The 24,392-nt window shown below is 49.1% G+C and overlaps 9 protein-coding genes across 9 annotated transcripts; 2 read left to right on the top strand and 7 right to left on the bottom strand.

The window, feature by feature from the left end:
• Window positions 1-317: 317 nt before the first annotated feature.
• Window positions 318-1,011, bottom strand: N7519_002415 (uncharacterized protein; the record flags this gene model as incomplete). Its single annotated transcript, XM_057289193.1, has 2 exons — window positions 318-863; window positions 937-1,011. The coding sequence occupies 2 exons, from the start codon at window positions 1,009-1,011 to the stop codon at window positions 318-320; spliced, it is 621 nt and encodes a 206-aa protein (XP_057150395.1).
• Window positions 1,012-1,788: 777 nt separating this feature from the next.
• Window positions 1,789-3,327, bottom strand: N7519_002416 (phosphatase PAP2 family protein; the record flags this gene model as incomplete). The annotated part of the gene is made up of 5 exons (XM_057289194.1): window positions 1,789-2,513; window positions 2,576-2,587; window positions 2,649-3,136; window positions 3,184-3,210; window positions 3,266-3,327. 5 exons carry the CDS (start codon window positions 3,325-3,327, stop codon window positions 1,789-1,791), a joined length of 1,314 nt encoding a protein of 437 aa, XP_057150396.1.
• Window positions 3,328-4,106: 779 nt separating this feature from the next.
• On the bottom strand, window positions 4,107-5,865 carry N7519_002417 (putative GPI anchored cell wall protein; the record flags this gene model as incomplete). Its single annotated transcript, XM_057289195.1, has 4 exons — window positions 4,107-4,134; window positions 4,190-5,126; window positions 5,440-5,568; window positions 5,634-5,865. The coding sequence occupies 4 exons, from the start codon at window positions 5,863-5,865 to the stop codon at window positions 4,107-4,109; spliced, it is 1,326 nt and encodes a 441-aa protein (XP_057150397.1).
• A 1,877-nt stretch (window positions 5,866-7,742) lies between these two features.
• Window positions 7,743-8,708, bottom strand: N7519_002418 (fungal specific transcription factor domain-containing protein; the record flags this gene model as incomplete). Its single annotated transcript, XM_057289196.1, has 1 exon — window positions 7,743-8,708. The coding sequence occupies one exon, from the start codon at window positions 8,706-8,708 to the stop codon at window positions 7,743-7,745; it is 966 nt and encodes a 321-aa protein (XP_057150398.1).
• Window positions 8,709-10,230: 1,522 nt separating this feature from the next.
• On the top strand, window positions 10,231-11,641 carry N7519_002419 (uncharacterized protein; the record flags this gene model as incomplete). Its single annotated transcript, XM_057289197.1, is given in 6 exon segments — window positions 10,231-10,371; window positions 10,425-10,551; window positions 10,609-10,732; window positions 10,804-11,056; window positions 11,074-11,266; window positions 11,355-11,641. 6 exon segments carry the CDS (start codon window positions 10,231-10,233, stop codon window positions 11,639-11,641), a joined length of 1,125 nt encoding a protein of 374 aa, XP_057150399.1.
• A 426-nt stretch (window positions 11,642-12,067) lies between these two features.
• N7519_002420 (uncharacterized protein) lies at window positions 12,068-13,448 on the bottom strand (the record flags this gene model as incomplete). Its single annotated transcript, XM_057289198.1, has 2 exons — window positions 12,068-13,339; window positions 13,389-13,448. The coding sequence occupies 2 exons, from the start codon at window positions 13,446-13,448 to the stop codon at window positions 12,068-12,070; spliced, it is 1,332 nt and encodes a 443-aa protein (XP_057150400.1).
• Window positions 13,449-17,064: 3,616 nt separating this feature from the next.
• Window positions 17,065-18,345, top strand: N7519_002421 (glycoside hydrolase family 64 protein; the record flags this gene model as incomplete). The annotated part of the gene is made up of 1 exon (XM_057289199.1): window positions 17,065-18,345. The coding sequence occupies one exon, from the start codon at window positions 17,065-17,067 to the stop codon at window positions 18,343-18,345; it is 1,281 nt and encodes a 426-aa protein (XP_057150401.1).
• Window positions 18,346-18,540: 195 nt separating this feature from the next.
• Window positions 18,541-19,367, bottom strand: N7519_002422 (uncharacterized protein; the record flags this gene model as incomplete). Its single annotated transcript, XM_057289200.1, has 2 exons — window positions 18,541-18,897; window positions 18,966-19,367. The coding sequence occupies 2 exons, from the start codon at window positions 19,365-19,367 to the stop codon at window positions 18,541-18,543; spliced, it is 759 nt and encodes a 252-aa protein (XP_057150402.1).
• A 399-nt stretch (window positions 19,368-19,766) lies between these two features.
• Window positions 19,767-24,072, bottom strand: N7519_002423 (ABC transporter ATP-binding protein; the record flags this gene model as incomplete). The annotated part of the gene is made up of 5 exons (XM_057289201.1): window positions 19,767-20,653; window positions 20,703-20,825; window positions 20,880-22,839; window positions 22,895-23,558; window positions 23,615-24,072. The coding sequence occupies 5 exons, from the start codon at window positions 24,070-24,072 to the stop codon at window positions 19,767-19,769; spliced, it is 4,092 nt and encodes a 1,363-aa protein (XP_057150403.1).
• Window positions 24,073-24,392: the final 320 nt, after the last annotated feature.

Genomic DNA, 24,392 nt, shown 5'->3' on the forward strand with positions numbered 1-24,392 from the left:
TGATTGGATCGTTTCGAAGTGGTATAATGTGCGGAGATATATCGGTTGATCGTAATGGAGCTGGCATTGCAAATAGAACTAAACAATAGTATGAAAAGACATGGAGACCGTAATCTCAAAGGCCCGAAATGGCCATGTTCCCAGCACATACAACGGAAATTTCAATATGATACCCATCGCTGCAATTGTGCAATTGTTCTGTAACAATCCATCCAAAGGATATATCCCAATCCGTATCTCATTAAGGCATATGATCTTCATTCAATCATAAGAAGCACGCGCGCGTAAAAGAAAAAGAAAAGCCAATATAAACAAAATCAAACGACATAAGGCGCCGGTCTGCGACTGGAGCTGCGATGACGCGAGTGCGATCCAGAGCCATGACCACGGCGACTGGAATGGCTGCGTCTCCGAACAGTCGTCTCCTTGACAACAGTCGGCTTATGCGAGTGGTGCAAGAACAGCGCCAGCAGCGCAGTCCAGAAGAAGAATACCGTCTCCATGATACCGATTGCGAAGGAGGCTTTCAACATAGCGCAAGTCTTGTTGACGTCCAGCGAGAGCGGATTATCTGTGCGCTGGCCGTAGGACCCGAATGGACCCAGAGAGATCCAGACGGAGCCGCCATGCCAGCTGGCACAGTCTGCGTTGGCGATGAAGCGGAGCTGATAGACGGATCCGACGAAGGCGCCGAAGAAGAGCAGGTCCACGAATGCGACGAAGTTTGCGGATCGCTTTGTTGTTGAGAAGCGGATTAGCGTGTCGAGGGCCCAGAAAATGGCGACTACGCTGACGATGAAGAGGACCAGGATATATGATGGGGTCAGCTGGTTTACTTTCAGATAGCCGTTAACGAAGTAGGCCTAAGTTCGGAGATATCGTTAGCGGGAGACTCGGAGGGGTATTGCTGATCAGACTGGTTCACGGTTGACATACCAGCATGCCAATGATTGGGATCAGGAAGACGATCTCAACCAGGCGGTTGAATATGAAGAACACGCTGCCAATCATGTCGGCGGTGTAAAGAGATTGGGTTTCAGATCTCTGGAATGTGCAACTGTCTCGAGATGTTTGGTATGTCCAGATGTCCGAGGTACAGTAACAAGATGGGGCTACACGAGCTCGCAAACAAAGCACAGGCAGTTGCGATTACAGTGCAGTATGCACGATGTAGAAGATGCAGAGAGATACAGAAGAGAAAGTAAAAAAGAAGGAAAATAGACACAAATATGAGGGGGAAATTAGAAAAATAAAATAAAATTCAGCGTCATCTTGGGCTGAGGAGGCTGGGCGACTCACAATGTACGATGTCGGTGGCTGGGGTAACCCGAGTCCCTCAATGTGAGTCGCGACGCTTTTTATATATTGATTAGTCTGGGCACTTGCATTAGTAGTCCCTTTTTAATCAATGTCTTGCATTTGATTACTCCGTGTCTTTCAGACTGATAGGTTAGGGCATGAGAATATAGATGATCGTTGTCAAGCCAACCACATTTAAGTGGATACTTACGCAGGTGTACTTGGACTCGACTTCATTGCACTTGGAAATTGTACAGATCACGACAGAGTATGTTTAACGAGAGATAGGCTTGTTAAACTTATGCTTGTTGAATGGCAACAAATGCAGATTCTGTTGTTTTCGACGCCAATATGCTCATAATCATACTAGTACAGAGTTGGATCACCAGCCACCGCAATAATCCATGGCTTACAATCGCAAGGAGTTAAGTCTGGGCAATTACCGCTCTGAACTAGACTTCAAATCATCAATAACCCCATAATTCATGTTTACATGGGCCGACCGGGCATGCCCGTCAACGGACGTCCCTGGCCCGCCATTCCATCAGGGACATGGATGCCCGCATCAGCTGTCAGCGGCTGTGTCTGGGACACATACGCATTACTGGGGTCATATTGAGGCACGTGGTGACCGGCACCGGGATTCTGCCCCATAGTATTACCATGTCGCATCTCGTACCCGTTGGTAACGTCGTCCTCGCTCGACGACCAAGCACCGCCATCGTCGTCATGGTCATGTGGGCGGCGATTGTAGACATTCGATACGTATGGGTTGGACTCATCAAGATAGGTAGATGCGTCGGGTCTGGTATGTTCCGAGCTGGGGATATCCGGCGGGTTCATGCGCTCTTCTTCGGGGTTGCGGAGAGCAACCATGCTCTCGCCTCTGGGGCCCTTAACTCGGACACTATCAGGTCCCGCAGGCTCGGTCCCCCAGGTCCGGATTGGGTAGGCCCGACCCTTGCGCCAAGGTTCGCTAAGCGGTGGGAAATACTGGCGATATGCGACAAAGCCGCAGGCGATCCCAAGCATCGATCCCGTAATGACGTCGAAAGGGTGGTGGCGCGCATCCATGATACGCGAGACAGCGACAAGGGTTGCTGCTAGTAGGGGAGTCATGACGAGAAGGGCTTTCCAGGCCTCACCGCGATTGTCCATGACGTGCAACTTCCCGCCTAACCAGAGCGATATGTAAACGAGACCGGCGAAGGAAGCTATTGATTGAACGGTGTTAGTAAAAGGAAAGACCGGGCAACTCGCAAAAGGGGATACACACAGCTACTGTGGCCTAGATGAATCAAGGTTAGCATTTGCGACTCTGAAAAGCAGTATCGGGTCATATTGCATACCGGACGGCCACGACCGAAACCCATCTGTCAACAAGTGGGGATCCCCGGTACAAATTGACGAGTTCGACAATCCCGGGAAAAGGTCTTTGCTACCAGCACGTGGTTGACAACGATCAATAAGATCGGGTCTAGGCTTGCCGCATGCATTCTTCAGCGCCTGGGTAATGACGAAAGCGAGACCCTGAGCCAGCAAAAGACCCAAAACACCACAATTGAGCTCCCAAAGTCTGTCCTTCCAGCGATGCGGACCTCTCAGCTTCCGCTTCCCAGACGCGTCCTGTGGCTTATTGTGCGAAAACAGGCCATCGATGAACAAGGTGTAGACGATAATGAGGACCAGTGGGAAGCCGCAGGATATGCATATGGCATACGCCATGGGGATGCGTTCATGTACGGCGTAAGGATACTGGATGGAGATGTTGTTGAGGGAGAAGTGTTGGTGGTAAGGCTCGATCGTGTTGAGAATGGCGAAGCCGGCAACGCATGCACTGTTTTCGTTAGTACAGAGTAAAGAGAAAGGTTGACTGGGCCATACATAATGATCACATAGTCAAAGATGTAGCTGAGGAATCGTTAGTTTAGGGATTTGCGGGGGTACCTGGGGAAAGTCGACACACGAGATCACAACACGCGGTCGGAGTCGCCGCTTCGAGAAGGGGAGTTTTGCGGGAATTTCCATTGTTGACTCTAGAACTTCCCCAAAGAAAATCGAGAGGGAAGATCAGAAGATTAAAATATCAGAAGGGAGAATAAACATCTCTGCCTAATTAATGGGCATTGCTTGGCATCGGCATGAATAGCATCTGGGCACTTGGCGGTCTTCCCCTTCTTCTTCTGTTCTGAGGTATATGATTGGTCTCAAAGTGGCTTCGTTGGGACCTCCAAGGTTATGGATATTTTGATATCCTGGATGTAATAGTAGCTAGTACTAGTTAACTAGTTCAACCCTATACCATTATGGATCTAGTACTATATTTCATTGTTCGCAGTCAAAAGATCTTTAATAGAACAAATCTGCATCCCAGTTCGATATGGGGTAGTGGTTAACCTAACGGATTTTCACTCCGTGGCCCCGGGTTCGATTCCCGGTATCGAAGTTCTTCTTTTTTTCTTTCTATTTTCTCTACAAATTCTTAGGTTCTGTCTAGCAAGAAAATTTGAACTGAACGAGTGAATTCAATGTACTAATAGCTGAAGGACTGTCGACGCTATGTGCATGCGTCTCGATTACAAACAACCACCAGATATGGCTATGTTTTCCGATCCACCAAATAGACAGTCAACTTTTTGAGATGGACACCGGACCAAGGAAATTAAACAGAAAATGAAAAGAAAATGTCAAGAAAATACATATCGACGCCAAGGAAACGTCAATGGGAGTTTACAAGGCATAGAAAATGGCCCTAGAAATCACATGTCCATAGTCGCAAACTGTCAAGTTACACAGAGGTCCCTCATTTAGCAAGTGGTGATGAATAGACCGAGACTGAAAGTGCTGTTAGCTGATATAAAAGCAAAAGGGAAAGTGACAGAAAACTTACGGAGAGGGGTTCCAGTCCTCGAAGAAGTTGAAGTCAGTGCTGCCAGCGTTCTTCATCTGATAGGTGACAGCCTGGCCAGCCGGGCAAGAGAAGGTAGAGATAACGTATGAGTTACCGGGGGAGGCAGTGATGGTGCCGAGGCCCTGGGACACCGAGGGCACGTTGCTGAAGGATGTTGAGGAATCGGCAGTAGAAGAGAGCTTAGCGAAGTCAATCTTTCCATCGCCGCTGAAGGTGTAAGACGAGGTCTCGAGATCCTCAAGCCTGGGGAAGAGGAACACGAGGCTGCATGTCTTGCCAGCGTCGGAGTTCGGGATGTCGAAGTTGAACACGGTCGAGATGGTCGAGGTCACGGTACCATTAAGCCCAGTTCCGGCAGACGTGTCTGGCGATGACGAGTCGACGCGGACAATAAGGTGGGGGATCTCGTAGTTACCCGTGAGGGTAGTAGGACAAGCCCCGCCAGAGGTGCCAGTGGCTGTGGCGGGAGAGGTAGGGCTAACGGGAACAGATGTGTTGCCGAAGCCGCCGGTGGGATGAGGGCGAACACCTGTTGGGCTGCCAGTGGGGGTAGGTACGGTGGCAGAGCCACCACCGCCGGTGAGAGGAGGCACACTAACTGACACGCCAGGCTGCGTACCGCCGCCGCCTGGGGGAGGAACACTAGCAGAGGCACCAGGCTGTGTACCGCCGCCGCCGCCGCCGCCGCCGGGAGCAGGTTCTGTAACAGAGGGCGGAACACCAGCGCCGCCGGATGGAGCAGGCATGCTAGGAGATGGCTGCGGCCCACCATCACCACCACCACCACCACCACCACCAGGGGCGGTGGGCTGAGGGCCAGGAACCGACGCTTGACCGCCACCGGGAGCACCAGGAGCACCAGAGGTAGGGGCAGGTGCAATCAGTAACAGTGATAGTGGTCGTGGCAGTTTGAGGGCTGGGGCCGGGACCCGGAGCAGGGCCAGGACCAGGACCAGGACCAGGCGCGGGACCAGGACCAGGCGCGGGACCAGGACCAGGCGCGGGGCCAGGACCAGGCGCAGGACCAGGCGCAGGACCAGGAGCGGGGCCAGGAGCGGGACCAGGAGCGGGACCAGGAGCGGGACCAGGAGCGGGACCAGGAGCGGGACCAGGACCGGGAGCAGGGCCAGGGCCAGGGCCACCTGTGCCCGAGCAGGCGTCGGCCGACATCAACACGTTCACGCAGCCAGTGACATCCATCTTGTTAGGGCTAGTGTAGATATTCATACCACCGTTCTGGCCCGTGGCACATGCAACGAAGTCGGGGCTGTTGTTGTACTCGAGTCTACCCTCGGAGTTGATAGAGAAACCAGGAGCAGGAGCCACACCCTCGTCACACTGGAGTTGAGTGGTGGGAGCTGTCGTACAGTCAGATATACATCCTTTGATAGTTGATATACAAGGGATTGATCAATTCACTCACGGGTGAGGATGCACCCACGGCCATTGGAGTCAGTGATGGCGCCGTTGTCGTCGATGCAGTACTGTGCGGGTTGCAGACTATCATCGCCAATGCGGTTCTGACCATCACCCAACTGGCCAAGTGTACCGGAGGCACCGCCAGAAGAGCTGAGAGAGAAACAGCAGGTATCCCTGCGGCCAACGAGGGCGTTAGAGCCCGCAGCGAAGGCAGCGAGGGCAATGAAGTTCTTCATGATTGCTGTTCAGCAAACCTGAATAGGCTGATCAGCTAGCGAATGAACGCAGCGCTCCTTCTTTTAAGAAGCTCGTGAACAATTGATTGATTTGACAATATCCACCGTTAAAGGTATGGTGGAAGATGTGGCTTTAGTTGAGGGAGCAAGGATTTGGGAGAGTGTGCATCTTTATAAGAAGCGGTGGGTTAGTGCTCCAAACGAATCATCGAAAGATGTAACATCAGGGCACACATGACCGGCAAAAGCCCCCCGAGATGAAAGCATGAAGAAACAATACAAACTATATGCTGTCAGCCATTCATGCCGTTGACCGTGGGGAAGAACTCCGATGGACCAATACCCTGGTCTCGGAGAGTAGACAATGGTAGGTCCGAACCAGCCGGAGCGAGATGCGTAGCAACATGCACAACGTCATGTTGAACAGAGGTCCAATTCATTGAGATGTGGAGTAATATGGAGTATGAGAGTATGCTTGTTTCTCCACTTAGAAGCAGGATCTGAAGACATGGACAATGGTCACTCGCTGAGCACAAGAGGGATGTGGATGTGGACGTACTGTCTGCGGTCCAGACAGACCGGTTGAAAGTGGCAACATGCATTTTCCCATTGATCATTGCCTATCTAAGTCCACCGAGAGGCTCAAATCATCTAATCAAGTCTCATTGTTGTTACCATGTAGTCGGGAGAATATGGGTCAGCCTTGGAACATACGGCATAAACTAATACTCCAGTTTTTTGATCCAGCCCCTAGTACATACTGTACATACAAATAGTCAATTGTGCGATCCTGGAACATTATATGCTCATGTGATATAGCTACGAACCTCGAACTGCAACTGTCATATGGAATGTATTGGAAATATAATAAACAAAAGAATAAATAGAAATTATTTGATAGGGCTAGACATCATGATCATTGGCGACAGCAACATCTCTAATTAGAGTCTTTTTTATGCTGTACACGTAACATGCATTAATACAACCTTGGAATATATCCTTTATGGTGGTCATATAGCTCAAAACTGTGATACATATAAAGGATAGTTACTATGTTGTACACTGTGGACCGTGTAACGGATACGGGTAGAGACACAGCATAAAGCAACACTCTCATAAGTATGATGAAAGACGATAATTGAAAATAAGATACAAATAGATTGGATCGGATTATCCATGGATGTCATCATTGAACAATATGGAAGTGGACCCGGGGCCCGGCCAACAACAGCGTCCGACTATTTTTATATCGCTCAACCATGGCACATTTATATAAAAGTCTCTCTTGGAATTATTATCCACGTCATGTTGTTTGCACTCTTTGCACTATTATACGTGGGCTTACTATGTATATCACAGTCGGCAACGCGTGTTTATATTGGGGCATTTGATCTATATTAATCGCAACAATAAGGCCCAATTGTAGATTCTAGAGATCCCCGCCAATCTTTTTATGTGTTTACCCGTGGATGTTGTATAACATATGTTGTACAATATAGTATAGATTGATGATATGTTACGGTAAAACATCCCTGGAGCTGACACAAGAGGCAATGTCCCTTTACGGTGGCAAAGTAAGGATATGCTAGGAACCAGGCAACATTATCCCTCATACAACCCGATCGACCAATCTCAAAGCTGCATCCTTGCTAATAACATCAGTCGCTCTGGTTTAATAGTATGACATGGATTTTGATACGCCGATCAAATTTAACCGTCGATCTCAATGTGGGCGTGACTGGATAGCTGAGTGGGCACTAGTACAAATGACGAAAGCCCTTTACATAAAATCAATTGACATATCATGCGTCATAATGTCGCGGATTTCAAGTCCCAGTCAAACTATGCCGAGCTGGGTTATCTAGTTAATACTAATACTACATAGACAGAAATCCAGTGTCCGACTCAGCAAAGAAGCTATTCCAGTCTACTGTTCCTGAGTCCACATTGTCATCGAATACCTGCCAGAGGTCATCCAGAGTAGGCAACGTGGGGTCCATTAGGAAGTCATCGACATTCCTGCCCGTCGGATATACCGTGCTTGTAAGCGCCGGAGAGCCACAGGCGAGTCCCGGCGTAGCCTCACGGTCTTGGGCGATAGACTGCGTTGTTGTACTTTCTTCGACAGCCGAACCTGAAGCACTGTGTCGCCGAAGAGCCGTCTTGAAGGTTTCAAGCAGCCTTCCTGCTAGAGGGGAGTCCTTTTTAGCCTTTTCTAGGATTGAAAATGCTTCCAGAATTTCCGTTAGGTCCTTTTCCTGCGGATGACCACTCCCACAAAAGTCTATGAGAAGCACCATGATCGCCACACAGACGCAATGTAGCAAGCCTGAAAGCCTTAGCCGCGCGGCCACAAAGGGGATCATCTCTAGCGAGAGTTGGCGTTCGGCTCGGATCACCATTCGAGCCGCTTCCAGACATGCTTTCCGTGAGTAATCATACGCGGGATCCTTAGACGCTCGCGACAGATAAGGCAAGTGAAGCCTGCACCTTTGGGCATGAAGCAGAAAATTGATGATATATCGTTGAATGATTATTCCGGTAGATTTCCGAGGATCGGTCTTGGGTAGCTCGTCCGATCTGTAGGCCAAGGAAAAAAACGGAGGTAGACTCTCAGCGAATTCACAAATCTTGCCGTCAATCTGTTTAGTGTGCTCGTAGTCCGGGCTTCCTGGATCGGACATTCCAAACGGAGCGCAATCTGTGATTTCGCGGCAAAACTCGCCCAATCGAATCCGCTGGAGACAGTACGACATCGACGTAGGGTGGGTGAGTGGCTTTCCAACTCCAACCATTCCGTCTACGATGTCTTCATCATTCGCATTGCAAGGTTTGTTTGTCATCATGTGGCGTGGATCGATCGAATATGTGCCCTTCTGTGGACCAGATATTTGCGACATCTGCCTGTTATTGAATGAACCCACATTCTTGAAAGAAAGATAAGGGGATGATGAAATTTACCAGTCACTTGCCACGAGATACCACCATACTCTTCTGCCTATCTCTGCTTCTGCAGAGGACGGCGAAGGCACATCTAGGTTGGAATTGTATGGATGGTCAATCCGATGCAAGGATAGTCCTCTCCCAAATGAGATGGCAATGGAAAGAATATGCCGGACTTGAGATGTAAATCCCACTATACTGGTAGCCACAAATGTTATAATGACCATTGCTTGAATATCCTGTATTGACTCCAAGTGTTTGTAACGCGAGTAATCAATCACCTCCAGCGTAAGTCTCATCCAGTGTGTAGACTGCACAACTGCTTCGTCAGGAGTCGAAAAGATGGGGTTGCACATGTCGTTCTCAGTCCAGAAGGACGTGGTACTGGCGAGAATGCTCAGCAGCAACGAAACGTACCCAATTTTGACCGGCTTGTTTTCTCTCAGGTCACGATAGAGTTCATCTACCATGGTACGTAGAGAAGGGGCGATAACCACGTGATGGAGGAAGGTGATTTCTGTGATGTACTTCTCCACTATTATTTTTGCTTCCTCGCGGAGTGGCAGCCAGATACATCTTTTCGTGGGCTGGGCTTGATGTGCCATTGATTCAGACCCCACTGCGTTACGAATGGGACAAGTCCTGATTTCAATTTCAGACTTGAAAAGATTACCCTGGACATTTTTGTCAGCGGTCGATTTCCCATTGATTTGATTCAATAATCAAGGTAGGCCTACCGATGAGCCTGACGATGTGATCTCGCCTTCTAGCCAAGTCACGGCCGCTGCAGATGGCTGTCCTTCGTCTAGCATGTATGGTTGATTTGGCTTTGGAACTGGAGGAGAAGGGAGTGACGAAGCCTGGGTAGTAGCTTGTCCCAAGGGACTAGACGCCTGTCCATTGGTGGTCACGATCTCTTCCAGCCTCCGCAAGCGGGCCAGTATATCTGTGCGGTCATTGCTAGACAATTCCTCAGTCTGATACTGAGGACTGGCAGGCAATGCTGTATCAGGATAGAGTTGACAAGTCTTGCCCCGACTAGTGCAGTTGGTGCAAGGGAATATCCGGCTACACTTCAGCTTCCTCGATCGACAGAAGTGGCAAGATACAGGCCGCGAGCGTGAAGATCTGACACGCTCTTTCTCGACTCGATGCATTTCTACCCCTGGTTATTATTTCAGGCAGTGTTTGTTTGAAGTTGGGGTGAATTGGGGGCGAGATGTGCTGAGAAATCGACCAATCAAAGGCCGGCGAATCCGCGGAAGTTCCGCGGCCTCCGTGGATTCCTACTGTAGGAACTATATGAGAGACACGAAGGTATATAAGAGCCTCTTTTCACTAGGAAATCCATAATCACATATCACCTTGGCTAATTTCTTCTACTCTTTGATCCAAGAAATTTCTCATCTCATTTGTCTCAATATGGACGCCATCATTGCTCAGATCCAAGCGCTCGCGCAAGACACCGATGAAGCTGGTCGGTTGAACATCATTCAGTCTCTCCAAAGAGCGAAGATCGATATTCAATCTCCATTAGATACCTTCATGGAGCTTGCAGTACCGGTTGGTGATCACATACTACAACCCCGGGTTAACTAAATTGCTAACGGCTGTAGGGGCTAACGAGTGCGATGCTCCGAATTAGTGCAGATTTGGGACTCTTTCGCTCTCTCGCGGAAAGTGATGTGTCCTTGACTGTCGCGAAAATTGCGGAGCTGACCAGAGCGTCTCCTCCATTTCTAGGTAATGACATCTGAGACGGCCGTGTCTACTTCGAATCCTAATACAATTTCTGTCCAGAGAGAATTCTTCGTTACCTAGCAGCAACCCACATGATCAAAGAGACCGGAATCAATGAGTACATGGCGAACAGAATAACTCATGCTTTGGCGGACCCTAAGGGTGAGGCCATGATATACCATGGGTAATTTCCTCCAATGACTTAACCACCTGAAAAACACCCCTGCTTACCTAGCATCCTTGACACAACCTTAGATTTGACATGATTGGACCTGTCATGCAAGCAATGCCTGCCTTCTTCGCTGAAAACAACTATCAAGATGTCACCGTCAATACCAACACTCCATTCCAGAAAGCCCACGACACCAATCTCACCTCATTCGACTGGCTTGTCCAGCAGCCAAAGCACTTCGACAACCTGCAAAAGGTCATGACCGCGCTTCAAGGATCAGAATGGACGAGGGATTTACTCTTTTTAACGATGAAGCCCATAAGGTTCCATCCAAGGGTCCATCCACCATACAGGCTTCAGAGAAACCCTTCTTCGTCGACGTCGGCGGCGGCCATGGCCACCAATGCATCGAGCTAGGAAAGAAGTACCCAAATCTTCTAGACCACCTTGTCCTCCAGGACCTGCCAGAGGCAGTGAAAAACCTCGCTCCCATCGACGGAGTGAAGGCTGAAGCCTATGACTTTTTCCAACCGCAGCCTATCATTGGTCTGTCTCCATGTATTCATTCGATACGAGACCCTACCGAAAACTGACCTTTCTTTAACCTAGGCGCCAAGTTCTACTATCTTCGCAGAATCATGCACGATTGGCCCGACGACAAAGCCGCAACGATCCTCCGCAATATTTCGTGCGGCTATGGGCCCCGACTCGCGGGTCTTGATCGATGATGCCGTGTTGCCGGATACTGGCGCTAACTGGAAATCGGCCATGGCCGACCTTGCCATGATGACCTTTGCTGGTAAGGAGCGGACTAAGTATCAGTGGGAGTCACTTGCAGAAAGTGCGGGCTTGCGTGTGGAACAGATTCATACTTATGTTGCTTCAACTTATACAGCTATTCTCGTTTTTGTTGCGCAGTGAACTAAATATGGCTGTCAGCGGTATCTTGGACTTTTCTAGCAAATGATGCTGTTACTCTCTCCTCTTCATGTGTATTCTACTATTACTCTGTATACAATTTTGCATTCTCTGTGCACGTCTAGAAACTGGCAAGTATAAGTCAGATGCATTGTTGATCTCCATTTCCCACATATATTGGATGCTGTAGATACATTGATAGCAAGGACGTGATATATCTTTATGGGCAATGTTCTTAGCGAGCCACCTAAACTCAAAACGCCTTGCTAGCCCAGTAAATGACATAAATGAAAAAAAGGCGCTGGGGAAAAAGGACGAAATCAAACGAGCGAAAGAGAGAGCTCAAATCGCCGAGAATAATGCTAATATAGGTCGTGAATCATGCGCGTGCTGAGCGATATATTATGAGTTTTTCCCGGTAGGGTTCACTCAATGGCTGGTTTCAGGGGTAGTGGGATCATGCAGTGTGGATGGTGGGCCACGGATAGTAGTCGCCGATCCTGCTGATACCATTCGGATTCCCGACGTCCCCTCTGTCGGCGTTGGAGGTTCATCATTGTTGATATTGATACTCTGGAATTGCGACTGGGTCGGCGTCACAGGAGACACAGTCATGGGACTGGGTAAATTGACGTGGATCGAAGGCAAGCGGTTGATAGGTGGGAGCTGCCGCGCTTGTTCACTCTGCTCCGTAACAGGACTTTGATATGCAGGGGCATCACCCCAGTCGAGGTGCTCGTAGTCGGGAGGTGGAGGAATGTTGAGCGTCCCCAGATCTCCATCATCGGTTTGTGATGTTGGACGGCTCGAGCCGTGTGTCGTAGTTGGAGCCAGGGTCAGTCGCTCAAGCTCAGTAGAGTGATGCGGTTCACTCATAATCGACGAAGCAATAGACTGGCCCCGAGAGTCGAGGCTGGATGGTTCAAAAGAAGGCGCGGCGGAGCTAACAGCGTCACTTTGCAACAGCGGTCGGCTATCCGAATCGTGGAAGTCGGAATTGTGCGAGTCGGCTCGAAGCCGTGATCCATCATGGCGAACACGTCCAAGTTCAGCATAGCTCACACTGGAGATGCGTCGGTCCCGCTCTCTTGACTGATGCTCTGCTAGCAGCGCGGATACGTCGGCTGCACTGTTGGTTCCTGCGCGGCGACGTTGTGTCCGAGCGCGAGTTTCGGCGTTTAGTTGCTCAACACGAGCGGAATCCCCACGCGCCCGTGCCTCTCGTCGCTCCCGACGGCGTGCCTCGCGATCGGCTAGTTCCTGACGGCGCTGCAGGCGGATCTGGTACATAGCGTCCATCTGTTCCTCACGACGAGATTCCTGTTCCTCCGCAGTCTCTGGGTATTCCACGACCATGTCCATCCCAGCGCGTTCACCTTCTCGGGCGATGACTTGTTCGGTCGGCTTTGGGCTTTGGGAATAAGGGGGTAGTGTCATGATCGAACGTATCGAGGTATCGCGGCGGACGCCATCAGTGGATTGCATTTCTGGTGCTGTGCCAGCTCCGCGATAAGACGTATCTTGGCCAGTTTGATTCGGGACCTGGCCATATGAGGCACTGCCTGGACTCCATTCTTTCCATTTTCGCTTGAGGTATTTGCCCGGAAGGTATTTCGGTTCGTAGTTACGTTGCCGTAAATAGCGGAACAGGAAGAAGGTGCCTACACAGAGTGCGATTGCAAATATGATGCTCACGGCACACTAAGAGGTCAGCATCATAGGGAGGTCGGAAGGATCGGATATGTCATACGATAATAAATATGTTGTTCTTATTCGTTTGGGCATTTTGACGTTTTTGTGGAATGTACATTCTGTTGGACAGGCAACTCGGCCTAGAGATCCTTAATGGAAGGCATGGAAGAAAATCCCCGGATTTCAAAGGAGTCGAGGAATGAGAGATAGAAAAAGGACCAAGCGCGTCAGCCTTGAGAAGCCCAGGCAACCCGGATGTGGCTATTATTATACGCCAAGCAAATGAAGCGCTGTGGAGATTCAATTGGCTTCTCCTTCAATCAAATTTGTCTTTTTTTAATTGACTGGAATTGTCGATCTTTCTTTGTCTGTAATTGTCTTTCACTTCTGTATTTTGTTCTTTTTAAAGCGTTTCCATCATTTTGCTGTCCGGGATATGGTCGTTTCACCTCTAGGACTCCAGGGGCTGGTCCCTTAATCATCTTGATCATATCAAATCTCAAATCTCAAATTTATTTATTGATCGATTCCATTATTGACTTTCGATCGTGGGAGATGAACTGCACGAGACCCTTCGCAGCAAGGGAACACCTTATACAAAAATAGATACGCCCTTACGTTCGGGACCAACCGGTATGACATCGTGCTGAGACAATCGTCAAATCGTCGAATTCCCGTTAGGGCTTATTAGGGCTGGTGATCGCGTCGCAGTGGAAAAACAACCTCGCTAACCTCGGTCCAAATCATGAGATGTGAAGTTGGCGAATTTTGTGAAATATTGCTCCCTTTCGGCTCTCCTTGCTCTCGTAGTTATCTCTGAAACACCCCCTTCGTTGCAGGTTGGCCTAGCTTAGCGGCGATCGCACTTCCCCAGTCAATCTGTCTCCACTAGTTTGTTTCGGTAGTTCTCCGTCAATTTCCCTTCATCTGTCGATCTGTGAATTGGCCATACAACATAGCGACTTCATTTCACGAGGTCTCAAGGCAAAGGCACCTTCCAGTATCCCATGAAAATCGCCGTAATTCCAAATTGCTCTCGTCACAGATCATGCTATTTCGGGAATACTGATACGGACGACAGCCGATGCCCTCTTCGGTGTGTACTATCTCGCAGCTCGGCTTTGTACCGTAGCGGCCAATGTCCGTGATGATCCCCACACAAAGTAGTTATGAGAGCCGTGTCCGCGAATTTTTATGGTGCTCTGATCATGTCCTCAATTCTGTTTGTGTCCATTAGTCCATGACGTGGTGGTCAAAGTATGGGATCAGCATAGAATATTAATAGAACGACATTGCCAGGAACATTGCAATGCCTCAATCCACAGGGCTTGTCGACACTTAATGGTCGATCATCATGTTTCCCTCAATATCTCTGGATGGGTGTAGTCGATGCTTGCAGTAAATAGTGAGGCGCAGTAAATGGAAGATAGGCAGCTACGTAGATATGTAGGGACATGAGAATCTTGGCAAATCCTTGCCCAAAAGCTCAAATCTTTCCCCAGCCCCATGTCTCCACACTCTTCATGTCATTGTGTAATGGCAGTTGTCCTATAGTATATCCCTAGACAATGGAAGAGTCGTCTTGTTCTCAACCTATCATAATTTGGTTTAACCCACCTCGTTGAGATAAGACCAAGCCTATGGTTAACCAAGGTTATATGGGCATACTCTGTCTCCTAAGCATGGCTGAGCCTTCGCTAGATAAATTGAAGATCATGCGGGCTGAGAAAGTCCCTGCCCATCAGGTCCAAAGTAGGTTCTATTTTCCCCCAATGTCCCTTGCCCAAAAAATTTGACTTCGTGGTTGCTGAATGGCAACGCCCCAATGTTGATGCTGACGATCCTTCGTCAACTATACTCCAAGTTATGACTACAAGGAACAAGGCAAGCTCCATGTGCTACAGCCTTGTATCATATACTCATGTAGTACCAGCAGAGTAGATCACCATGTCCACTGTGGGCCCCGCTAGACACAACAATGTGTTAAGTTCTCATTACTATTGGTGATGATATATCAATATGGCGGTCTGACTGACAGCTAGAGTTTCCAGAAAACTATCATATCGGTGCAATTACGATCACATTGAAATGTGATTATAATCCCTGACTTGGCCCTCGACCATTGTCGTACAGACACCGACCTTGATAGACCGCCACTTATAATCTTGGCAAGGGTTTTAGGTACCACTCTACGGAGTAGTTGAATGGAAATCCACGCTGGTGCTTAAATCTCGCCCATTCATAAATCTCAAGGTTGAAAATAGACACATCGCCTTACTAAGGAATCTGCCGCGCCTTGTCCGGCCAATTTAACGTTCATCGGATGGTTTTTTTTCGAGGCGTGAAGGCGTCAGATAAAATACGTGGTGGACATTTTCTCCCATTTGCTGCTTTTGGATATTGCTAGACAAAGGCATGTGAGTGAATCTGGAAATGGGTCTAATATATCGGCTGTTGTTATCGTCTGGATAGACACAACATTTTAGAATTGACGCTAGGAAAGGTGAGATCAAATACTTTACATGGACCTACTGCGTATACGCAGTTGCTGCATTATCTTAAAAGTATACAGTCTACAGGACACGGAAGATATAGCTAGGTATCTTTTAGACTTAAAATGAACATCCCGGCTTCATACGAACAAGATGATAATGTTTTCAGCCGTTCCTCCATATCTTGATAAAACTTCACAAAAGTAATCAGAGAACCGGACATTTGACAAAGCCAAGAGAGGATAGAGGGGATATCCATGGAGCTACCAATGTAGCATCTGATCATCTTACATTGCTTCAGTGTTCTATCGCCGCGTGATAATATTCCGTTCCTCTGGCGGCGGACCCTTTTTTTAAAGAATAAACCAATGAAAGCCACCAAAATAAAGTATTTCGTACAATATGTAAATTTCTCGACGTGGGAGCGTGGTGCCTTGCGAGGTTCTTCAGCCTCAAGACTCAGGTGCTGGAAAAACCACATTTAACGTCGTCGTATGATCCAAGAAAAGCAAGTCAACACCAGCATGATTTTTACAGGAGGAAAAACTTAGGGATCGTCTCGTGGCTGTATAGGAATATGAAATGGTTGTATTGGCCAAGAAACTAAGGCCTGGATGTGATACTGACCCAATGGCCAACCTCGGAATCCTCGTCCTCCTTGGCAGAATGTGAGCTATTGGGAATTATCGCAAGTCGCTCGCCTCGAAGGTCAAGTATTTGGCCTTTGGATTCCCAATAAGTTTTCACATGTCTAGTTCGAAGTTGTTCCCCGCATAAAGCCAAGATGAAATAGGTGGGAGTTGGATCACCTGGAAACTCGGCATGATCGCGCCGTCCCGCGGGGGCTTAGATCGACATCGGTATATACTGTTGTTGATATCGGCGCGCAGCCTGTTGCGAACTATGATCGACATGTCCGCCTAAATCAGGTAGCCGCTCCAATGGGGTCGCAGCCATCATCTCCGAGAAAGTTGAGGTCATCGCCACGTTGAATCACAGGGTCTTGTCACCATGCCCTACCTGAGGCCACGAGTTTCGCGCAAACTCAACAAAGGATGTTGAGCGATAGTATATATAATGGTCCCTATTGCGAACTAAAATGTCGGTAACAGCTTCAAACCCCTTGGCAGCCTTGTGGATCTTGATACGGCTTTCTTATTGGGCTTCTGCGCCAATCATTTCATGAGCTCAGTCCACCTGAATTCTTGTTCAAACCCCTCAAGGCACTGATATCGCGCAAAAATGGCAACGTTGAACTTTGAGTTGAAAAACAATACCGGTTCTAACACAGTCTACGCCTACATCACAGGCCAAGCGCTTGATAATAACAATGCGCTTTTCCTCCTGCGATCCGATGGCAAGACACCCTACTACCCAACCTCACCACCGGCCACTGGGACCGATCTGAGTGAGGATTGTGCGATTCCCTTGGGTGCACCTGGCAATACCACCACCATCACTATTCCCCACCTCGCAGGTGCGCGACTGTGGTTCGTCCAAGACAACAAATTGACATTCTATCTGAATCCCGGCCCTGCCCTTGTCGAGCCTTCGGTATCGAACCCGGCAGACCCTAACTACAATCTGAGATGGGCCTTTTGCGAATTCACCTGGAATGACTTCCAGCTTTATGCGAATCTCAGCTACGTCGACTTCGTGTCGATGCCCATCGCCATGACCCTAACCAACGGAGCTGGTGCAACCCAGACCGTCAAGGGTCTGCCACCCAATGGTCTCGATCTAGTCTGCGATGCTCTCAAAGAGCAGAATAGCAAGGATAATGCCGGCTGGGACCAGCTTGTAATCCAGAAAGACGGGGTCAACTTGCGCGCCGTTTCTCCAAACACGGGAAGAACCCTGAATAATTCTTTGTTCAACGATTACTACAAGAGCTACGTGGATGAAGTCTGGACTCACTACAGCTCCAACAATGTTTTGACGGTCAACACTCAGGCTGACGCCGGTGATGTTACCGCCAAAGTTGCCTCCGATGTCTTGTCCTTCTCGGTTCCAGATGTTTCATACGTCAAGCCGTCCACTGGAGATATCTTCAGCAACAGTACCGGTTCCTTTGCCGTTTCTGGGAATGGCACTAAAGACGCTATTACAGCTCGTCTCGCGGCTGCCTTCAATCGCTCAACGCTTTTGATAAATGGCAACCAGCCGAACGGGGAGACAGTTTCCAATTACTACAAGAACCCTGTGACAAACCACTACTCGCGCATCTGTCATTCCGTGAACATTGATACCCGAGGCTATGCATTCCCCTATGATGATGTTGCGCCTAACGATGGTCCCGATCAATCTGGGAGTGTTTTCGATGGCAACCCAAAGCTCTTGACGGTCACTATTGGCGGCGGTCCGAGTAACTCTGTCAAGAAGTCTGCGGTTGAGGGTAGTGCTATGCCAGTACAGCAACCATCGGAGAATGGGCAAAGCCAGGAGAACGGACGGAAGCCGAGCCGCTTCCATGAGCTGAGGAGCTTTATGGATAAGCTGACGCACAGGAAGAGCAGCACTTGAGCACATAGGTTTGTCCCAGTGTTATTCGGTCATGTTGTCGTATATTGTAAATGCTACTGTATATACACCGTTTTCGGTCTTCACTCTCTTTTGAATTTGCTGGAAATAGGTCAATATGATTCTGTCCTTTACCCCCCTCCCTTGCAACAAAATAAGAGAGTAAGGTATCTGCAAATTGGATGATGACCTGCATCATTATGAAGACCCAGTCCCCCCTCCTGATTCCCCAGCATGCTTCTTAATGTAAGCTACCACCTGATCCGGCATAGCCAACCAGGGCGTGTGTCCTGTTTTAATCGTCTCAGTTTCAATCTGCGCCCCCTTCCGGCGTGCCCGCTCCACCAACACCTGCTGCACCGGCACCGGAGTCGCGCGATCCTCCTCAGTCAAAAGGTACGCAGAAGGAATGTTCATGTACGCCGCACCGGTAGCAGGGGCATTCTGAGTCGCCCAAGAATGTGGCTTGAGAAGCTTAACCCACTCCGCACCATCGACAACATCATGGAAAAACAGCACGAGCGCATCGCTGGCCGTCACAGTTCCTTTCTCTTCCTAGAACAAACGTCAGTGGTCACATAGGCATTTTGCGAGTTGCGAATAAAAATCCGCGGACAACTTACATCGCGCACATACCATGGCGGGGGCATCCCACCAAACGCGCCGATCAAACCCTCGCCAATGCTAGGTAGAAAAGCGGCGATGAAGATGAGTTTCATGACACCGCCCTTTTGGTTGGCTGCTTCGCGCTCTGACTTGCTCAGTCCATCTAACGCGCTGCTCACTGGTAGCCCGGCCCAGCTGTGCGCGATGATGACGATGTCATGGCCGGCATCTGCCTCCTGTTGAGTGATGGATCTCACGGCATCGATGTCTGGTTGAAGGTCGACGACTGAGCTGGCTTGCTGGATGGAGGGAAATGCGACACTGTGGCAGGTATAGTCGGTGAGTTGCTTGATGATTGGGTCGAAGATGGTGGGCGGGTACCACGCGCCCGCAGCGAAAATCAGAGTTGGCTTTGACATTGTCGCCCCGGTTGATGTGAAGATTATGTGAATTGGATATGGGCGCTTGCTCTGTACAATACAAGTTTGTAAGGCTGAGAGGTTGCAGGGGTTATGAAGCTGGCCATGCGGGACTTCGCTTTAGTCGATTTATTGTTACCGCTTTTTCTATCTCTGAAATAATCATATTTATCCACATCAGTGTTCTCCTTTACACTCTATACATCTGTGCCTATAGTAGTGACATCCTTACGTGGTGTCGCGGATTTGCTTAATCGATGGATACATGTATTGATGGGACTTGGTACGATGACGCAAATTGCAATGATACATTTGACTATTAAGTGTAGGAACCAGCGAAAATAAATCAAAAATGTACATTCCAGGACTAATGATCACAGGAACAACCACTTGAATAGTCTAACCACCGACTTCCTCAGGGTCACTGAGCAAGGCATTCAACTTGCCACCATTCATTTTCGCCAGAGCCTGATACGGCCCTTCCTCCACAACAGCTCCCTGGTCAAGAACAACGACATGATTCGCGATCTCGATCATTTCCTTCGCGTGCGTGATAATGATAACAGTAAGCCCCTGGCGCACGGCCACCAACTGCTGCACCGTCTGCCGTACGATCTCCGCACCCGCTGGATCCAAGCTGGAAGTGGCTTCATCCAGAATCAAGATCTGGGGCTGACGCAAAAGAGCCCGTGCAATGACCACGCGCTGTTTCTGACCACCGGAAAGGCCAACCCCGCCATCTCCGATCACAGTATTGTATCCTCGAGGCAGAGAGGAGATGAAATCATCAATCCCTGCTCCTTGAGCGGCAGTTCGGACACTATGAGATGAGGCGAGTGGTGAGTGCTGATCTAGCCCGTAACTGATATTTTCATGAATCGTGCCGGGGAAAATGGTTGGTTGTTGCGATACGATGGAGATCTGTGAGCGGAGACTAGGAACATGTAGCCGAAGGATGTCTGCGCCGCCGAGTGTTATTGTGGGTTGCCCAGTTTCGGAGGCCGGGGCTTCGTAGAGTGATAATAGAAGCGATGCGATTGTGGATTTCCCCGACCCGGATCGTCCTACGAGCGCCGTACAGGAGTTGCGTGGGATCGAAACCGAGACATTCTTCAACACCATCGTGTTTGGCCGAGAGGGATATCGGAAATTCACGTTAGTGAGTTTGATTGGGGTGAGCTTTGACACTGTCAAACTACCGAGATGCTCGTGGGATCCGTCTTGTGGGAGATTTGCAAGGCGAATAAGCTGCGTCGCTATCTCGCGGGAGGTGTTGATCTGGGGAACTATATAGGGGTGAGTAGAGTATTTCGAAGTGGTCCAGGGCCTACTAACTCCATGAGAGAATCTGAGCAGCGTATCCAATGCTGAAAAGTAGCATCGAGAACACCATCATCACATCGTCCACATTGAACTCGCGAGATGCTGCGAGCACCGCTCCATAATAGAAGATCAAAGCTGTTCAAGAGAGTCAGGAAAATAGCAAGCAAGTAAAAGAATGAGCGAGCTTACCGCTAGAAAATATGACCGTCGATTCTACCATACCGAAAAGCATGCCTGTATAAATGGCACGTTTCAACCCCAGCAACAAGCAGCGTGCGATCGCACTGGCTTGCTTGCGATGGAAATGGCCTTCCAATGTCAATGTTCTCACGGTACGGATCTCTGAAAAGGTCTCAGTAAAGACATCGGCTGCGAGATTGTTCGCGTCATTGCATCGTCTTTCCCACAGCCCATTTGTTCCCTCGAAGCCTCGAGTGATGACATAAATGACAGGCCCACAGGAAAGAGCAACGAGTGTCAACTTCCAGCAAACAATCAGACTCCAGATAATTGCCATAACGGTGATCGCCGCAGCAACAACCACGTAACCCGCAAATCGGCCTAGAAGGTTTCGCATGTCTTCTCCATTCTGATCGAGAGACGATGTGAGTCTGAGAGATCCGTTACCATCTTTCTCAAACCAGGCTCGTGGTTGATCGAGAATGCGTTGGAAGGCATTTTTCCTGAAGGAATCCAGCCAAGCCTCGCCGCAAAGCTCTAGGAAGTAATGCATGAAAAATGACGCAAGGCCATCCCCAAAAGACACACCCAGTACAGCAAGTGACCATGTCATTGCTAGGTGTTCACTGCTTTTTCCAGCATAGAAAGTTCCGAACAGCTGCGACAGACAATATGAGAATATTGGAGTTGCGCTTGCATGGGACAGTGCTGCGGCAAATCCCAGGAAGAGGATGATCCGCTGTCTGGTTGTCAAAGTCGATAGAATGGTGCCCATAATTTGCGACAGCGGAGTCATTCGTTCTTTCGGTATCTGCTGCTCTTTTGACTTCTTGCGGCGGCCATGTGGTTTCCGACTGCGCTTCGTTCGTGATGGGTCTGACCTGGAGCCCTGGTCATCAATATAAACCATTTCGACTTCTTCCGTTGGGATTTGGATAGCTGGTTCTTTCGAGTCCCACTGGGGACCAGGTCCTTCTGTCATGAAAGAAAGACTTTGACTCCAATCTCGCAAGGGCGATCTGGGGAACTCCCCATTCCTGACCACGTATTCCGAATTATTTCTCGGCGTCAAGTCCAGTGAGCTGAAGCGAAAAGTTGGGGGTCCATGGCCTTGAGCCCAGGAGGTCCTGGCTCGACGATGTCCAAGGAAAGCTGTTGGAGGTCTTAAGGTGTCCAAGCTCTCCGATGATGAGCTCTCCCACGGAATGTACATATCATCCAGAGCCCTCTTGTTCTGGTTCTTGGTTTCCAGACCACCGTCGACTTTCGCATGGAAGTACTTTTCGCTCCCCGGACTGCCCTCGACGGCATATCTGTAGCCAGATTTCACAATAGAACCCTGTTCAAGGATATACAAGAAATCCTGTTCCATGATTTGTGACATATCGTGGGTGATGATGATAGTCGTCTTTCCTTTCCGCCACTCACGGATTGCTTTGATCACTGCGACTCGGTTGGTGTGATCAAGAGCGCTGGTGGGTTCATCCAGGATCAGAATTGGGGTGTCACGTAATTTCGCTCTGGCAATTGCAACTCGCTGTCTTTGGCCACCACTCAAAAAGCTTCCACCCGGGCCAACGCATGTGTCGACTCCTTTAGGGAGACCATCGATAGTGTTCTCAAGCATGGCCAACTGAATAGGTTCTTTGACATCTTGCTTGGTGACGGTTGCATGGTCCTGGCGACCAAAGGCGATGTTCGTGAGCACAGACTCATTGAACAGAACACTCTTTTGCTCTAAAAGAGTGATGTTGTTGCGGATCCAGTTGATATCGAGTTGTTGCATTGGAGTGCCGTCAATTAGGATTTCTCCTGAGGTTGGCAAGTAGAACCGCATCAGCAGTTGGCTGAGGGTACTTTTACCAGAGCCGCTTTTCCCTATAACGAACGTCGTTTCGCCGGCGGGGAAGAAAAAGCTCGACGGCTTGAGCACGCATTGGTCAGGCTGACTAGGATATGAAAATGATACCTTCATGAATGTTCATTAGTGTCCGGATAAAAGCCAGAGAAGAATTGTAACTTACGTTTTTGACCTCGATATCACCTTCACAGTGTTCCGGATACCGGGTTCCTTTCGCCTCGCTCACAAATTTGTCTTCTCTCCGGCTCTGGATGATCGACTTCAAGGCGGCGCCAGCGACCTTTCCCTTTTCCATCACGATCATCTGCGGCAATACCTGTTCGATAGATTGAGCTGCGGTCAGGCAGGCCCAGAAAGTTCTGAGAACTTCCCCAGATGTGAGTTTCCCGGTGCGCGCAAGCGAACTGCCATACCAGAATCCCTGAACAAACATCCCGAACATCATCCAGCGGATGAAAGCAATTTGCAGAGAATTCAGCCGAGCTTGGCGAAGGTAGTGTGTGGCAGATCTCTCAATGCGCTCAGCAAAGTTGCGATGCTCGAAGGTCTGTCCATTGAGGCATTTGACCGTATCGATATTGGTGATAGCATTGTTGGCAACCTTGGAAGCCTCGGTGAGCTCAGCCTGCTGTGCTGTAATGCTAAATTTCATCTTCGAGGAAAGCAATCCGATGATTGCTGAGAATATTGGAATGCCCGCGAGAGTTACCAGAGAGAGTCTCCATGATGTGTAGAAACCCAGCCCCAGTGAAGCCAGTGAACGGCACGAGTATTGCAGTATAAGTCCGAGTGGCTGTGATGTCGCCATCTGCATTTCATGGATGTGTCTGGAAACAATGCGATATTAGGTATAACCTTTCAGCAAGTATAGTGTTAAACTCACGCTTGAATTCCCGACAACAAAGCCCCAGAGCCCTCGCTTTTGGCCTCAAACCACTCAACGTCGCGATTTAACAACTCTAGAAACACTTGGCTGCGAATAACAGAGGCCTGCATTTCCCCGAATGCAACGAAAAGAGCATAATATGCACCGTTCAAAAACCAGCCAGCTACTCCCAGTCCGATCATTCCCAAGCAACTTGTGATTACTTGGCCATGAAGCCCCTTGGCATCAATCTGATCAGCGCCGAAAGACGTAAATGAGTCGAACACATTGCCAAGGAAGACTGCAAGTGCCGGAGTGACACAACTAGCAACCAGGGCGAAGATAAACCCGAATATGAGAGTCGGCAGGTGTCTTCGAGTCGTGAATCCGAACAGCGATTTCCAGCCCGGATTTCCCTCGGGAATATTTTGTTTGTTAGCGTCGCTCGAGTCTGAAGTCTTGCGATTGGGCAACATTTTTGGCGAAAGGTTTGAAGTCACATTGAAGGCCTGGTATGACTTGCGGAGATTTCCCTTGCCGCGCTATATTGGCATAGCAATGAGGCAAGATGGAAGGGGATACAGATCGGCATAAAATAGTCATGACGGACTATTTGAATGTGGTTTCACAAAATAATCCACAAAAGAAAAGAACAATACTAAGGAATTTCCTAATGGGGTAACATTGAAGAGGGGGAGCAGAACAAAGACACCCGTGCTCCGACATTGTTGCAAGGAACTTGGGATGAATGTACCATTCATCGGGATCAGCCTTGAGACCGCAATCATAATCTTCA

The sequence above is a fragment of the Penicillium mononematosum genome (genome assembly GCF_028829835.1).
Source record: "Penicillium mononematosum strain IBT 11891 chromosome Unknown utg000002l:1.0-8112719.0:1.0-8118358.0, whole genome shotgun sequence".
NCBI lineage: Eukaryota > Fungi > Ascomycota > Eurotiomycetes > Eurotiales > Aspergillaceae > Penicillium > Penicillium mononematosum.